The 16,860-nt window shown below is 47.3% G+C and overlaps 1 protein-coding gene across 5 annotated transcripts in view; it reads left to right on the forward strand.

The window, feature by feature from the left end:
• The window catches only part of zbtb41 (zinc finger and BTB domain containing 41), a 153,285-nt gene that overhangs the window by 111,367 nt on the left and 25,058 nt on the right, over positions 1-16,860 (forward strand). For all 5 annotated transcript variants that reach the window (XM_038794872.1, XM_038794870.1, XM_038794875.1 and 2 more), the window contains one exon: positions 15,411-16,727. In XM_038794872.1, coding sequence (XP_038650800.1) covers positions 15,572-16,727 — 1,156 coding nt within the window. In that variant the 5' untranslated portion in view covers positions 15,411-15,571. The remainder of the gene's footprint in view (positions 1-15,410; positions 16,728-16,860) is intronic.

The raw sequence follows: 16,860 nt of genomic DNA on the forward strand, positions 1-16,860 counted from the left end.
AGCTGCGGGTGTACCAGGACCTTGATGCGGACCTGGTGAAGAGGAGGGCCGGGCTCAGTCGGGTGATGGCTGCCCTCTTTAAGAAGGGGGTGAAGTTTGGGGTGCTGTATCCGGCCCGCCTCTGTGAGACTTTTAACAGCCAAGAACACTATTTCAGAGCATCAGAGGAGGCGATGGAATTTTTAAGAGACAATGGACTTGCAGGAGAAGGGGGGTCACTGAACTTTAGAGGAGGTGTGAGGAGATGTTTGCTTTTTCTGCCTTTTCGTTTGATGGTTGTTGGAGAACCTTTCTCCTATGAGATGTTTTGTTGGGTTTGGTGGCGGAATGCTTGGAGTGTCAAGCCTGAGTGCACCTTTTTCCTGTTTCTTTGTTTGTTCTATGAGGTGTGTGGGAGAGTCAGTGGGGGGCAGGAAGCTCAGTAGACTTGGGTGGGGGCTGCCAGGCTAGCTGGGTGGGTTAGCAAAGGGAGCACAGTGGAGGGTGGCCAGGTGGTTAGCGTAGAGGAGGGGGGGGGGGGGGGTGTTGTTTTTGTTCAGGGGAGGGGGAGCTGCTGACAAAGGTGTGGCTGCTGTGGTGCAGCAAGAAAATAATTGATGACAGTGGCCATCTGAGGGTGGGCCTGGGGGTCACGAGACACGGGTGCTGGCCCAAGAAAGGATAAGGTTGATCAGAGGTGGAGGGAGCGGGGTGACCCCCCGACCAGGCTGGTCACATTGAATGTGAGAGGGCTGAATGGGCCAGTCAAACGGTCGTGTGTGTTGGTGCACTTGAGGAGCTTGAAGGCGGACATGGCTTTTTTACAAGAAACACATTTGAAGATCGGAGAGCAGACAAGGTTAAGGAAAGGGTGGCAGTGCTGCTAAACAAACGGGTGGCGTTCGAGGTGTGGAACATTGTGGCAGACATGCCAGACGGGAGATTTGTAATAGCAAGTGGGAAGCTGGAAGGGATGCCGGCGGTTTTGGTGGCACGGTTGCACAGTGGTTAGCACTGTTGCTTCACAGCACCAGGGTCCCAGGTTCAATTCCCGGCTTGGGTCACTGTCTGTGCGGTGTCTGCATGTTCTCCCCATGTCTTCGTTTGTTTCCTCTGGGTGCTCCGGTTTCCTCCCACAAGTTCAGAAAGACGTGCTGTTAGGTAATTTGGACATTCTGAACTCTCCCTCGGTGTACCCAAACAGGCGCCGAGTGTGACGACTAGGGGATTTTCACAGTAACTTCATTGCGGTGTATCGTAAGCCTACTTCGACAATAATAAAGATTATTATTATGCTTATGCCCTAAACTGGGATGATGTGGAGTTTGAGGCGGGTATTGAGGAAGATCCCGGACCATGACTCACAACTCTCAACCAGTTGATCATTGGTGGGGGGGAGAGAGAGAACGGGACTTTAACTTGGTCATTGAACCAGGTCTAGACCGGTCGGGCCTGAGGTCGGGGTGGGTGTTGGCGGTGGCGAAGGAGCTGAAGGGTTCATGGAGCACATAGTGGGGTGGGTTGGACCCGAGGAGGTTTCGGAGTCCGAGGGCGAAGGAATTCTCGTTCTTCTCCCACTTGCACCGGGTGTATTCCCGGATGTTTTTTTTCGCGGTGGACAAGATGCTGCTGGTGGGGGTCACCGACTTGGGGTACTCTGCGATCATGGTTTCTACCATGGGTAGATTTGCGAGTGGACCAGGGGTCGGGGGCTGGGGGAGAGGGCATAGTGCCCGTAGTGGAAGTTGGATGTGGGGTTACTGGCAGATGAGGAGGTGGGCGAGTGGGTGAGGGCTGCCATCTGGGGGTATGTGGAACTGGAACCCTATTATACTCCTTATACACTTATGACTGTGTGGCCAAATTCCCATCCAACTTTATTTTCAAATTTGCTGATACCACCGTAGTGGGTCGGATTTCAAACAATGACGAGACAGAGTATAGGAATGAGATAGAGAATCTGGTGAACTGGAGCGATGACAATAACCTCTCCCTTAATGTCAACAAAAAGAAGGAGATTATCATCTATTTCAGGAAGCATAGTGGAGAACATGCCCCTGTCTACAACAATGGGAACAAAGTAGAAAGGGTCGAGAGCTTCAAGTTTTTAGGTGTACAGATCACCAACAGCCTGTCCTGGACCCCCGTGCCGACACTATAGTTAAGAAAGCCCACCAACGACTCTACTTTCTCAGAAGACTAAGGAAATTTGGCATGTCAGCTACGACCATCGCCAACTTCTACAGATGCACCAGACAAAGCATTCTTTCTGGTTGTATCACAGCTTGGTATGGAGACTACTCTGCCCAAGACCGCAGGAGACTACAAAAGGTCATGAATGTAGCCCAGTCCATCACGCAAACCAGCCTCCTATCCATTGACTCTATCTATATTTCCCGCTGCCTCAGAAAGGCAGCCAGCATAATTAAGGACCCCACGCACCCCGGACATACTCTCTTCCACCTTCTTCCGTCAGGAAAAAGATACCAAAGTTTGAGGTCAAATACCAACTGACTCAAGAACAACTTTTTCCCTACTGCCATCAGACTTTTGAATGGACCTACCTCGTATTAAGTTGATCTTTTCTCTACACCTTGATATAACTAACATTATATTCTGCAGTCTCTCCTTCCTTCCCTATGTACGGTATGCATTGTTTGTACAGCATGCAAGAAACAATACTTTTCACTGTATACTAATACATGTGACAATAAATCAAATCAAATGATACAGGGGAGGTCTCGGCCACCACGCTTTGGGTGGCGCTCAAGGAAGTGGTTGGGGGGGGGGGATTCATTTCAATCTAGGCTCATGGGAAAATGGAGGAATCAGCAGCGATGGCACAGCTGGTCGACGAGATTTTGCGGCTGGACAGAAGGTACTTGGAGGCCCAGGAGGCAGGGATGCTGAAGGAGAGGTAGAAGCTCCAGATGGAGTTTGGGCTGGTGTCCACGGGGAAGGCGGTAGGGCAGCTGCGGAGAGACAGTGTATGAGTACACGGAGAAGGCTAGTCGGATGCTGGCCCACCAACTTAGGAAGCAGAAGGGGGCGAGGGAGATTGGAAAGGTGAAGGAAGGGATGGGTAGAGGTGGTACTGGACCCGATGGGGGTGAACTGGGTATTTGAGGAATTTTTATGAATCTGAGTCGACGGTCAGGGAGGGAGGAAATGCAGCGTTTCCCGGATGGGTTGGAGTTCCTCAAGGTGGAGGAGGAACTGGTGGAGGAGCTGAGGGCCCCCATTGGACTGGTGGTGATGGAGAGTATGGCGTCAATGCAGGCAGGGAAGGCCCAGTGGAATTTTATAAGTAGGTTGGGGGGAACCTGGGGCCTCTGCTGGTGAGGGCATATAATGTGGCAAGGGAAAAGGGGGAACTCGGCCCTACATTATCGCCGCCGTGCATATCCCTAACACTGAAGTAAGATAGAGATTCAGAGCAGTGTGGGTCCTACCACCTGATATTGTTATTAAATGTGGACGCTACGTTACTGGTGAAGATCCTGACTTTGCGTATCAAAGACTGTGTGCCGGGGTTATGGGGGAAGACCAGATGGGGTTTGTAAAGAGGAGGTAATTGTTGGTGAATGTTAGGAGGTTATTGAATGTGATAATGATGCCCCCGGAGGGACAGGACGTGGAGGCGGCAGTGGCAATGGACGCAGAGAAGGCTTTCGACCGGAGGGAGTGCCGGCAATCGAGTCACTGGCAATGACGCTTAGAGCATTAAGGAGTTGGAGAGCGATTGTGCGGAGGGGTGGAGGAGGAGGGCGTTGAGCACAGGGTCTCGCTGCATGTAGATGACCTGCTGCTCTATATGTCGGACCCATTGTGGAGCATTGGGGGAAGCATGAGTATCCTGGAGGAGTTTGGCCGGTTTTCTGGATACAAGTTAAATATGGGGAAGACTGAGGTGTTCCCGATCAAGGCCAGGGGGCAGGAGATGAGGTTGGGAGAATTGCTGTTCAAGGTTGGGGGGGGGGGGAGCTTCAGATACATGGGCATTCAGGTGACATGGAGATGGGCGCAATGGACCTGAAACTGGCTCGGTTGGTGGAGCAGATGAAGGGAGATTTTAAGAGGTGGAATGTGCGGCTGCAGAGATTGAAAATTACGGTGCTGCAAAGCTCTTAATTGTCTTTCAGAGCCTCCCGATCTTTGTCCAAACTCATTTTTTAAGCAAGTTAACGCTTTAATTTGGGGGTTTGTGTGGGCAGGGAAAACACCGCAGGTTAAGAAGGTGTTGTTGGAGTGGAGGGGAAACTAGCCTTGCCAAATATATTATTCGGCAGCTAATAGAGCTACGGTTAGGAAGTGGGTAGTGGGGGAGGGGTCACCTTGGGAGCTGATGGAGGTGGTCTCTTGTAGGGGAACTGGTTTAGGAGCACTAATTCACAGGGCGCACATGACAGTGGCCAGGATGAATAGTTTTTTCAGTGGATAGAGGATAGGTGTGGGCGGTGCGCGGGAAGGCCTGTAAACCAAGATCACATGTTCTGGGCATGTTCGAAACTGAAGGGGTTCTGGCAGGGGTTCATGGACCTAATGTCTGAGGTTTTGAGGATAAAGGTGATCCCGCGTTCAGAAGTGGCGATACTTGGAGTGTCGGAAGACCCGGGAGTCCAGGGAGCGAGAGAGGCCAATGTCCTGGCCTTTGCCTCGCTGATAGCACGTAGATGGATTTTGTTTGGGTGGAGGGACACGGAGCCACTGAACCCAGGAATATGGATGAGTGACCTGGCGGAGTTCCTGAGGTTGGAAAAAAATTTAAGTTTGTCTTGAGAGGTTCGGTCGATGGATTTGCAAGGACCCTGGTGAAAGCCGTTCATCGACTTCTTCAAAGAGGATTGAGGTGTCAGGAGGGGGGAGTGGGAGATAAAAGGGTTAAAATGGGGAAGGTGGGGGGGGGAGGACAGGGGTGTTGGGTGTTGATTAGCTAGTTATTTATTATGATCCTGTTTGCGCTGCCTCTTGTTTATGTATTTACTGTTTATATAAATGCCTTAATAAAAATACAAAAAAAATCTGCCTTCCTATTTTTGCTACCAGAGTGGATGACCTCACATTTATCCATGTTCTGGAAGGCTAAATGAAAAATGTTTACTAAATCAATTATATCGTTTGAAGAAAGCTTTCGGTAATTTGTGACATTGAATTTGTACTAATGTCCAAAATATCAATTGGCTGGAATTTTCTGGTCGTTCACTCTGCTGTGATCTTCCGGTCCTACCGATGGCGCACCCTCACCACAGGTTTCCCGGCGGCAAGGGATGCATTCGCCAAAAAGCCCCATTGACAAGGGTGGGACCATTAGATCCTGCCGGTGGCCAATGGCAGGCCGCCTTCAATGTGGATTGTCCAATGACCATTTGAATGCGTTTAGTGTTGGCGAGTCCACTACTGTTGCAGGCAGGGCATTCCACGCCCTTACTACTCTCTGAGTAAAGAACCTACCTCTGACATCTGTCCTATATCTATCTCCCCTCAATTTAAAGCTATGTCCCCTCGTGCTGGACATCACCATCCGAGCAAAAAGGCTCTCGATGTCCACCCTATCTAATCCTCTGATCATCTTGTATGCCTCAATTAAGTCCCCTCTTAACCTTCTCTCTAATGAAAACAGCCTCAAGTCCTTCAGCCTTTCCTCATATGATCTTCCCTCCATACCAGGCAACATTCTTGTAAATCTCCTCTGTACCCTTTCCAATGCTTCCACATCCTTCCTATAATGTGGCGACCAGAACTGCACACAATACTCCAAATGCGGCCGCACCAGAGTTTTGTACAACTGCAACATGACCTCATGGCTCCGAAACTCAATTCCTCTACCAATAAAAGCTAACACACCGTACGCCTTCTTAACAACCCTCTCAACCTGGGTGGCAACTTTCAGGGATCTATGGACATGGACACCGAGATCTCTCTGCTCGTCCACACTACCAAGAATCTTACCATTAGCCCAGTACTCTGCCTTTCTGTTATTCCTTCCAAAATGAATCACCTCTCACTTTTCTGCATTAAACTCCATTTGCCACCTGTCAGCCCAGCTCTGCAGCTTATCTATGTCCCTCTGTAACTTGTAACATCCTTCTGCACTGTCCACAACTCCACCGACTTTAGTGTCATCTGCAAATTTACTCACCCATCCTTCTACGCCCTCCTCCTGGTCATTTATAAAAATGACAAACAGCAACGGCCCCAAAACAGATCCTTGTAACCACTAGTAACTGGACACCAGTCAGAGCATTTTCCATCAACCACCACTCTGTCTTCTATCAACTAGCCAATTTCTGATCCAAACTGCTAAATCACCCTGAATCCCATGCCTCTGTATTTTCTGCAATAGCCTACCGTGAGGAACCTTATCAAACGCTTTACTGAAATCCATATACACCACATCAACTGCTTTACCCTCATCCACCTGTTTGGTCACCTCGAAGAACCTAATGAGGTTTGTGAGGCACGACCTACCCTTCACAAAACCATGTTGACTATCTCTAATCAAATTATTCCTTTCCAGATGATTATACATCTTATCTCTTATAAACCTTTCCAAGACTTTTCCCACAACAGAAGTAAGGCTCACTGGTCTATAGTTACCGGGGTTATCTCTACTCCCCTTCTTGTACAAGGGGACAACATTTGCTATCCTCCAGTCCTCTGGCACTATTCCTGTAGACAAAGATGACTTAAAGATCAAAGCCAAAGGCTCAGCAATCTCCTCCCTAGCTTCCCAGAGAATCCTAGGATAAATCCCATCCGGCCCAGGAGACATCTATTTTCACACTTTCCAGAATCGCTAACGCCTCCTCCTTATGAACCTCAAACCCTTCTAGTCTAGTAGCCTGTATCTCAGTATTCTTCTCGACAACTTTGTCTTTTTCCTGTGTGAATACTGACGAAAAATACTCACTTAGCACCTCTCCTATCTCCTCGGACTCTGCGCACAACTTCCCACTACTGTCCTTGACTGGCCCTACTCTTACCTTAGTCATTCTTTTATTCCTGACATACCTATAGAAAGCTTTAGGGTTATCCTTGATCCTACCTGCCAAAGACTTCTCATGTCCTTGCTTGGCTCTTCTTAGCTCTCTCTTTAGAGCCTTCCTAGCTAACCTATAACTCTCAAGCGACCCAACTGAACCATCGCGTCTCATCTTCACATAAGCCTCCTCCTTCCTCTTGACAAGTGATTCAACTGCTTTAGTAACCCATGGTTCCCTCACTCGACCACTTCCTCCCTGCCTAACAGGTACATACTTATCAAGGACATGCAGTAGCTGTTCCTTGAACATGCTCCACATTTCCATTGTGTCCATCCCCTGCAGTTTTCCTCTCCAGGCGATGCATCCGAAGTCTTGCCTCATCGCATCATAATTGCCTTTCCCCCAGCAGTAACTCTTGCCCTGCGGTTTATACCTATCCCTTTCCATCGCTAAAGTAAACGTAATCGAATTGTGGTCACTATCACCAAAATGCTCACCTACCTCCAAATCTAACACCTGTCCTGGTTCATTACCCAGTACAAAATCCAATACGGCCTCGCCTCTTGTTGGCCTATCTACATACTGCATCAGGAAACCCTCCTGCACACATTGGACAAAAACGGATCCATCTAAAGTACTCGAACTATAGTGTTTCCAGTCAATATTTGGAAAGTTAAAGTCCTCCATAACAACTACCCTGTTATTTTCGCTCCTATCCAGAATCATCTTTGCAATCCTTTCCTCTACATCTCTGGAACTTTTCGGAGACCTATAGAAAAGCCCTAACAGGGTGACCTCTCCTTTCCTGTTTCTTAACTCAGCCCATACTACCTCAGTATTCGAGTCCTCATCAAATGTCCTCTCAGCCACCGTAATACTGTCCTTGACTAACAATGCCACCCCTCCCCCTCTCTTATCACCTTCCCTGAACTTACTGAAATATCTAAACCCCGGCACCTGCAACAACCATTCCTCGCCCTGCTCTATCCATGTCTCCGAAATAGCCACAACATCAAAGTCCCAGGTACTAACCCATGCCGCAAGCTCACCCACCTTATTCCGGATGCTCCTGGCATTGAAGTAGACGCACTTTAGACCACCTTCCTTCCTGCCGGTACACTCCTGCAACTTTGAAACCTTACTCATGACCTCACTACTCTCAGCTGCTTGTGTACTGGAGCTACAATTCAGGTTCCCAATCCCCTGCTGAACTAGTTTAAACCCTCCCGAAGAGCATTAGCAAACCTCCCCCCGAGGATATTAGTACCCCTCTGGTCCAGGTGTAGACCATCCCGTTTGTAGAGGTCCTACCTACCCCAGAATGAGCCCCAATTGTCCAGGAATCTGAAACCCTCCCTCCTGTACCATCCCTGCAGCCACGTGTTCAACTGCTCTCTCTCCCTATTCCTCGACTCGCTAGCACGTGGCACGGGTAACAACCCAGAGATAATAACTCTGTTTGTTCTAGCTCTAAGTTTCCACCCTTGCTCCCTGAATTCCTGCCTTACATCCCTATCCCTTTTCCTACCTATGTCGTTGGTACCGATGTGGACCACGACTTGGGGCTGCTCCCGCTCCCCCTTAAGGATCCCGAAAACACGATCTGAGACATCGCGGACCCTGGCACCTGGGAGGCAACACACCAACCGCGAGTCTCTCTCGTTCCCACAGAATCTCCTATCTATCCCCCTAACTATGGAGTCTCCAATGACCAATGTTCTACTCCTTTCCCCCCTTCCCTTCTGAGCAACAGGGACAGACTCTGTGCCAGAGACCTGTACCCCATGGCTGACCCCTGGTAAGTCGTCCCCCCCAACAGTATCCAAAGCGGTATACCTGTTACTAAGGGGAACGACCACAGGGGATCCCTGTACTGACTGCTTACCCCCAGCCCCTCTCACCGTCACCCATCTATCTTTATTCTTTGGCATAACTACCTCCCTGAAGCTTCTGTCTATGACCCCCTCTGCCTCCCGAATGATCCAAAGTTGCTCCAGCTCCAGTTCCCTAACACGGTTTTTGAGGAGCTGGAGTTGGGTGCACTTCCCACAGATGAAATCAGCAGGGACACTGACGGCGTCCCTCACCTCAAACATTCTGCAGGGGGAGCATTGTACTGCCTTCCCTGACATCACCTCTAGATTAAAAAAAACAAGAAAAAGAAAGGAAGAGCTTACGTAATATTCCCTCAAACCCTGCTCCCGCTGAAAGGTAAGCAAATTTAAAGGCACCCACTCACCTTCACGACAGGCCCCTGCTCCCGCTTCCCAACGACCGTGGGTTTTTTTTGGTTAGAGGAGGAGGTGGGGGAGAAACACTGACGAAGTGTTTCGGGTTTACCTGTCACTTGACAACAGCCCCTCCACAAACCACCTTCAAATCAGGCTTACCGCACTGCGAGTATGCAAATTTCCCCAGAACAGCCAATCAGTAGGTCTGCTCTGCTGCCCTCTGCTGGATGCTTTCCTTCACTCTAACTCCTAGGGTATCTTTCGCAGGTACACCTTCAAATTAGACTGACCGCACTGCGAGTATGCAAATTTCCCCGGAACAGCCAATCAGTAGATCTGCTCTGCTGCCCTCTGCTCATCTTGGTCACAGCTCCACCTCCCTGCCTGTTCCCCCAAATCCTTAACTCTCCTATGGTTTGAGATTGTCCATCTTGGCCTTGAATGTATTGGATGACTCCTCCTTTGCAGCTCTCTGGGTTAGAGCATTCCAAAGATTCAGCACCCTCTGACAGAAGAAAATCTTCCTCATCTCCCTCTTAAATGGGCGATCCTTTATTCTGAAACTATGCCCCTTAGTTTTGGATTCCCACACAAGGGGGAACATCTCAGTACCTACTTTTAAGCCATTTAGAATCTTCTGTTTGAACAAGATACCTCCCATTCTTCTAAACTCCAATCAGCACAGACCCAACCTGCTTGTCCTTTCCCCATAAGAAAACCCTGCCCTATTCTTCCCTCCTTTTATACTTCATCCCACTTACATTATTTTTGATTTTCTAATTATTTGGTGTACCTGCATACTGACATTTAGGGATCCTTGTACAAAGACACCCTGGTTCCTCTACTGCAGCATTCTGTAATCTCTCTCCGTTTAAATAATATGTTGTTTTTCTATTCTTTCTACCTATAGTGGTAACCTGAAATTTTCCCACATTTTGCTCCATCTGCCAAGTGCTGTTCACTCACTTAACCATTCTGTATTCTCTTTCAGATTTTCTGTGAATTTCTTCTCACGTGCTTTCCACCTGTCTTTGTATTGTCAACACAATTGAGTCCAATAGCTCAGCCTATTAATCCAAATCATTAGTACAGATTGTAAATAGTTGAGGCCCCAGCACTAATTTTTGTGGCATCCCATTAGTTACAGTTTGCCAACTTGAAAATGACTTATTTCACCCGGCTCCTTTTCTTGCAAGATAATCAATCCTCTACCAGTGTTAGTACTGTAAATATTTGTGTAAAAGTTGACTCCATCAATTTTACCCTAAAAAATTTAGTTTTACATATACTCATGCCAAAGTTGATCCTGCGGTTTCAGGGATAAAAACCTCAAAATTGCAGAACCAAACTATAATCTCTGCAATCACATCAAAACCCTCAATTCATTATTCCTTAAAACTCATCTAAGACATCTCAGACAACACCTTCGAAACCTATGACTGCTGCCATCTGGAAGGACAAGGGCAGAAGATGCATGGCACCACCATCATCTGGAGGTTCCTCTCCAAACCGCACCATTGTGACTTTGAAATATGTGGCTGTTCCTTCACTGTTGCTGGGTCATCTCTCTTCAACTCTTTAACCCCTCCCACCAAACAGCATTATGGGTGTACTGACACCACCCCCTGGACTGCAGCAGTTCAAGAAGGCAGCAGACCACCACCCTCTCAAGGGGCATTGAAGATGGACAGTAAATGCTGGTCTGGCTAACAACGCCCACATCCCATGAATTAATATATTAAAAAAGTTGCACATACCATAATCCTCCAGTTTGTATTTGTCAATCGAGGCAGGAAGAATGTAGATTGGTTTCGATTTTTGGGGGGAGGAACCTAACAATCGGAGAAGTGTAATAAATAGTGCACATGAAACAGGATGTAGCCTAGACTTCTGTCTCTCTCACAGCCCCTTTACTCCATTAGTACCCTCGGCAAGATGGGATGGACAAGGCACCTGCAAATACCTGCCCACCCTAGCCGAATATTGTAAGCGAGCATATGGAATAACGGTACCTTATTTTTGATGTTGAGTGTACCTTTGTAATCCAAGTAGATAAAACATTTTTATGTGAGTAAATAAAAATTGGAAACAGGATGTAGGGACCGATTTGCAGAGCAAACGTTAAACAAATTTCCTGGTCTTTTGTCCTCAATCAACCCTCTCAGCCTTGCTGTGTGGGGGAGGGTGGGGGGGGGGGGGTGAGCAGAATTTCAACCTTGCTAATTGTGCCCTTGTGAATGCTGACTTAAGGTCGGTGGTGGCGCAATGGTTAGCATTGCTGCCTCAGGGCAATGAGGACCTGGGTTCGATCCTGGCCCCGGATTATAGCCATGTGGAGTATGCACGTTCTCCCTGTGTCTGTGTGGGTCTCACCAGTTAACATTTTTCAGTTGTACAGCTGTCTCTTTCCTTGATCCCCAAACAACATTGAAAGTGTAGACCCAACCACTGATGCCGCTTCCTCATCTGGATTGTGGGTGTTGAGGAAGGCTTGTTAATAAAAGCCATGATGTGGAGATGCCGGCGTTGGACTGGGGTGAGCACAGTAAGAAGTCTTACAACACCAGGTTAAAGTCCAACAGGTTTGTTTCAAACACGAGCTTTCGGAGCACGGCTCCGTTCACCTGAAGAAGGAGCCGTGCTCCGAAAGCTCGTGTTTGAAACAAACCTGTTGGACTTTAACCTGGTGTTGTAAGACTTCTTACTGTTAATAAAAGCACAGGGAAAGAGAGAGAGAGACATCAAATGGCTGGTATAGTGTCACTTCTCCCACTACCTTATGGATTCTTTTGAGAGCCAGGGGCGGGATTCTCCGACCCCACGCAGGGTCGGAGAATCGGCGGGCAGCGGCGTTATTTCCGCTCCCGCAGGGTTTTTAAATCTCCCACCGGAGATGGGAGGGTGGCGTTGGAGGGGGGTAGGGGTGGTGGGGAGGGGTGTAGGGGCGTTGGAGGGACGTAGGGGTGGTGAGGGGGAGGGAGGTAGGGGTGGTGAGGGGGAGGGAGGTAGGGGTGGTGAGGGGGGGGTGGTTGGGGTAGGGGGTAGCGGCGTACAGAGGGGGGGGCGACGGTGCGTTGGCCCCGGGCATCCGTCGCCCCCCCTCTCTGCACGCCGCTGCCCCAAACCCCCCCCCCCCCGATGCCGGGTCTGTCTCTCTCCCCCCCCCCCCCCAAATGCCGGGTCTGTCTCTCTCATCCTCCCCCCCCCCCCCCAAATGCCGGGTCTGTCTCTCCTCCCCCCCCCCCCCCCCCAAATGCCGGGTCTGTCTCTCTCCTCCCCCCCCCCCCCCCCCCCCCAAATGCCGGGTCTGTCTCTCTCCTCCTCCCCCCCCCCCCCCCCCAAATGCCGGGTCTGTCTCTCTCCTCCTCCCCCTCCCCAAATGCCGGGTCTGTCTCTCTCCTCCTCCCCCCCCATGCCGGGTCGCTCTTCTCCCCCCCCCCCCCCCCCCCCCCCCAATGCCGGGTCGCTCTTCTCCTCCCCCCCCCCCCATGCCGGGTCGCTCTTCTCCTCCCCCCCCCCCATGCCGGGTCGCTCTTCTCCCCCCCCCCCCCCCCCCCCAATCATGCCGGGTCGCTCTTCTCCTCCCCCCCCCCCCCCAATCATGCCGGGTCGCTCTTCTCCCCCCAACCCACTGGGTCTCTCTCTCTCCCCACCACACAAACGCCGGGACTCGCCACTTCCGCAGCTGGAAAAACTGACGCCTATCGCGTCAGTCCGCTGCTGGCCCTTCCGGGAACGGAGATTGCCAGCTTAAAAGAAGGCCCGGACGCCGGAGTCATGCACACTGCTTTTTCCCGCCGGAAATGGGCGTCACGTCAGTCCGCGGAGATTTTCGCCCCATGTTAGGAGTGCCGGACAGATATGTTTGAGTTGAAAGTAAACCCCTTGAAAACATCTCTATAAACGTTAGCCCTCTTAATGTTTTGCCCAATGAATCTCAGAAATGTCACTTTTGCATGAGTATGTATGGTATATTACCCCAGCACTGAGCTCTTACCGTGTGCAGTAATTTTTATGGGGTACCATATTGAATGCCTTTTTGAATTGTCACGGAGGGGAGGGGCTTTAATTTAAAACTGATTTCTCGGCTCACCACCTTTCTTTACACTGCTGTTTTTGATTTTCCCCGTAAAAGTAGTGGTATATTTTCTCCAAACCCTTAAGTTTTGAAGTGATCCAATCGTCTATTAATAACCCCATAACAAAATTGAATTAGGGTAAAATCAGAGGGTTTGTTGATATAGCACACTCAAAACATGGGAAGACGGTTCACAGTGTGTTTTTTTGCATTCATACAATAAAAAAGGGATAAGCAGAAGAGATACAGGTCAAAGAACAGAGACCAAATAAAACTTCCGGTATCAAAGGTGTATACCTTAAGAGAGGTTAGTAAGCTGATGTGGGGTAATCCACTTTTCCAGTCGCACTAACTTCCACAACAGGAAGAACATTTACAGATGAATTAGTCTTGCAGTATGCACTAAGTTCAGACTTTCAAGTAGAAACAGTGCAGATGAGGGCCAGGCAATTTAAACCCAGACAAAGCTCTAGTTCTGCTGTTATTTGGTTTATGGAAGATGGCAGCATGGCTCCTTCAGCTTCACAAGGCAATATCTAACAACTTTTGGGGGGTGTTCAGTAAATTTGTCAATCATGATGTCCCTTTCATAAAACTCTATTAGCTCTGCTTGATTATACAGGTCGAGTGTCCTTTATCTGAAACCCTAGGGGCCAATAGTGTTTTGAAATTTAGATATTTTTGTATGTACCAAAAATATGGTAAAGTAAAGTTGCCAGAGTCCCAGATGACCATAGGGTACTTTCCGCTTTGAGGGGAAGAGGTGACTGGTGGTGATTTAACCTGAGGATCACAACACCTCAGGTGAGGGGCAAGGTAGAGAAGGCGGGCCTACATGAATAACCTCAACCAGTATGGGCATAAACCCTCGCCTTTGGCCTCGTGCATCACAAACAGATGTCCAGCCAACAGAACTAAGCCAACACTTTCACACCCTACTTTCTGACCAGTTAACAATGATTACACCTGCAATGTTATATTTCTTTGTTTTATTAATATACAAATGAACCGTATAGCTATCCAAAAAATAGTTTGGTTTTCATATTTACAGATAAAGGATATTCATACTGTCATCTAATTTTCTAAATGCCCTGCTACTACTTCCTTAATGGATTCCAAACATTTCTCAGTAACATGTTAACTAACTGGCTTTTCGTTTCTTTTTTTCTGTCTCCCTCCTTTTTTGAATATGGATGTCATATTTGTGGTTTTCCAGTCTGCTCAGACCTTTCCAGAATCTATGGAATTTTGGAAGATTACAACCAATGCATCCACTATCTCTGCAGCCACTTCGTTTAAGGTCCAGGGGACTTGTCAGCCATTAGTCCCATTAGTTTGTCTAATTCTTTTTCTGTTGTGATGATTTTAGCTCCCTCCCTTTTGCACACTGATGTTCTACTCTTATTCTGATGCTTTAATTATCTTCTGCCATGAAGTTAAATACAAATTATTTATTCAGTCTCTGCAATTTCCTTATTTCCCATTATTTATTCCCTAGACTCAGTCTCTCAGGGCATTACATTTACTTTAGCCACTGCCTTCCTTTTTATGTGATTGGAGAAACTCTTACCGTCCTTTTAAAAAAATGTCCGAGTTTGTTTTCATAATCTCCTTTCTCCCTATTTTTTAAGTCATCCTTTGCTGCTTTCTACAAAATTCCAAATCTTCTGGTCTACCACTAATCTTTACAACATTGTATGTGTTTTCTTACAATTTGCTACTTTCCTAAGATAGCCATATATGGTTTGCCCTACTCCTAGCCTTTCTTTCTCAATGGTATATATCTTTGAGAATTTCTCTGTAAATTGCTTATATACTGCCTTCACTTTTAATCTGTTTTCCTAGTCCACTTTAGCCAACTCTGTCCCCAAACCTTTTCAATTGCCTTTATTTTAGATTAAGACAGTAGTTTCAGAGCCACCCTCAAACCAAACCTGAACTTCTGTTGTGTTATGATCACTCTGCCCTAGAAGATCCTTTGCTATCAGATAATTAACTAACCCTGTCTCATCATTGCACCAGTTTACCAATTCTGCATAAGCACTTTAAAAAAAAAATTGAGTTAACTAGTATTCATTGCAACACTCAAAGGCATGGGCATTTTTATTGTAATAATCTGTTTGGGTGATTTTTTTGCAGGCTTGATGAATATCACAACCATACTAAGAAGATTGTGCAGTATGAGATCATCTTGTATCAGTCAGAATTACAAGCACATTTTATATTAAAAGAACGTATATTCTACAATGATATTCCACTATCTGTTAGCTGACTGAAAAGTCACAGCTGCTGCAATTTTCATGAACACCATGTCTCAGAATATTTCTCAGAAAACTAGTTCAAGTTTAACTGGAGCACCCTGTAAAGACGTTTTCTTAGATTTACAGACGTCAAAATTTGAAAATCTCTGCTGTGGTCCCAGATCAATACAAGGCCTTTCAAACGTTGCAGACAATCTAGAGATTCCTTTAGGACCATCCTCACCAATTGTACATCTGAGGTCCCTGTTGCATAACAAAAATCTATTGAAATATATGAACGATGATCGACTCACGCAGTCACCTTTCTGTGACCTCATTATCATGGTAGAAGGGAAGCATTTTTGTGCTCATAAGGTGGTTGTTGCGGTGGGTAGCAGTTATTTCCATGCTTGTTTAAGCAAAAACCCTAAAATGGGTAGTATCCAATTGGACCATATAAGTTACTACGTTTTTCATCATTTGTTGGAATTTCTGTATACGTCTGAATTCTTCATACAGGAGAATGACATCCCTTCAGTTTTGGAAGCGGCACAGTTTCTTGACATTATAGATGCAGTTAAATTGTTGACTGGTAATGAAAACATGTCCAGGTCAAGCCAAACAGACTTGCTCACTGTAAATGACCAGTGTTCGGAAGAAAATAATTCTTTTGAACCTACTGCCAAATCACAAAATGTGTGCACCTTCTGCAGTAAAAGTTTCTGTTATAAAAAATCCCTGGAAAACCATATAGTTAAAGCTCACGGTGCGAGTTCTGCCATGCGAGAAGAAAGTGCTGATGCCGCAAAGACCAAACTTTCTACAAGGAGGTGGTCGACTCGTTCTCGCAAGTGCCCAGCAAAGTTTGACAGTAAAAGTAATGATGACAACACGGATGTGTCTGAAGATGACTATTCCAGTAAAAATGGTAGTGCCACAGAGAAGCATGATGACTGTGAAGGAATAGAGAGTGAAGATGAAATAGAAGGAGTTGAAATCAAATTTGAGGAAGAATTGGAAAGGGAGGAAGAAATGGAAGTGGAGGAAGAAATGGAAAGGGGGGATGAGAATGATGAAGAAACTGATGAGGACGAGACTCTCGATGCAGAAGAAATTGAGCAAAATATTCCTAAGGAACTAGATCCAGTCATTTCACAGACTGGAAGCAAGAAAACACTCCAGTGTCCGAAATGTGATAAAAGTTTTGATCGAATAGGTTGGTAAGATAAACAATCCTTGTTCTTTTGGGGTTTTTGTGTTGCCTATTGCTGCCACTTAGTAGGATGTGACTCCCTTGTCGAAACAAACTCATGAATTTAAAATTATTTTAAATTTGACCTAAAAGAGAT

This window comes from Scyliorhinus canicula, chromosome 4 (genome assembly GCF_902713615.1).
Source record: "Scyliorhinus canicula chromosome 4, sScyCan1.1, whole genome shotgun sequence".
In the NCBI taxonomy this organism is placed as follows: Eukaryota; Metazoa; Chordata; class Chondrichthyes; order Carcharhiniformes; family Scyliorhinidae; genus Scyliorhinus; species Scyliorhinus canicula.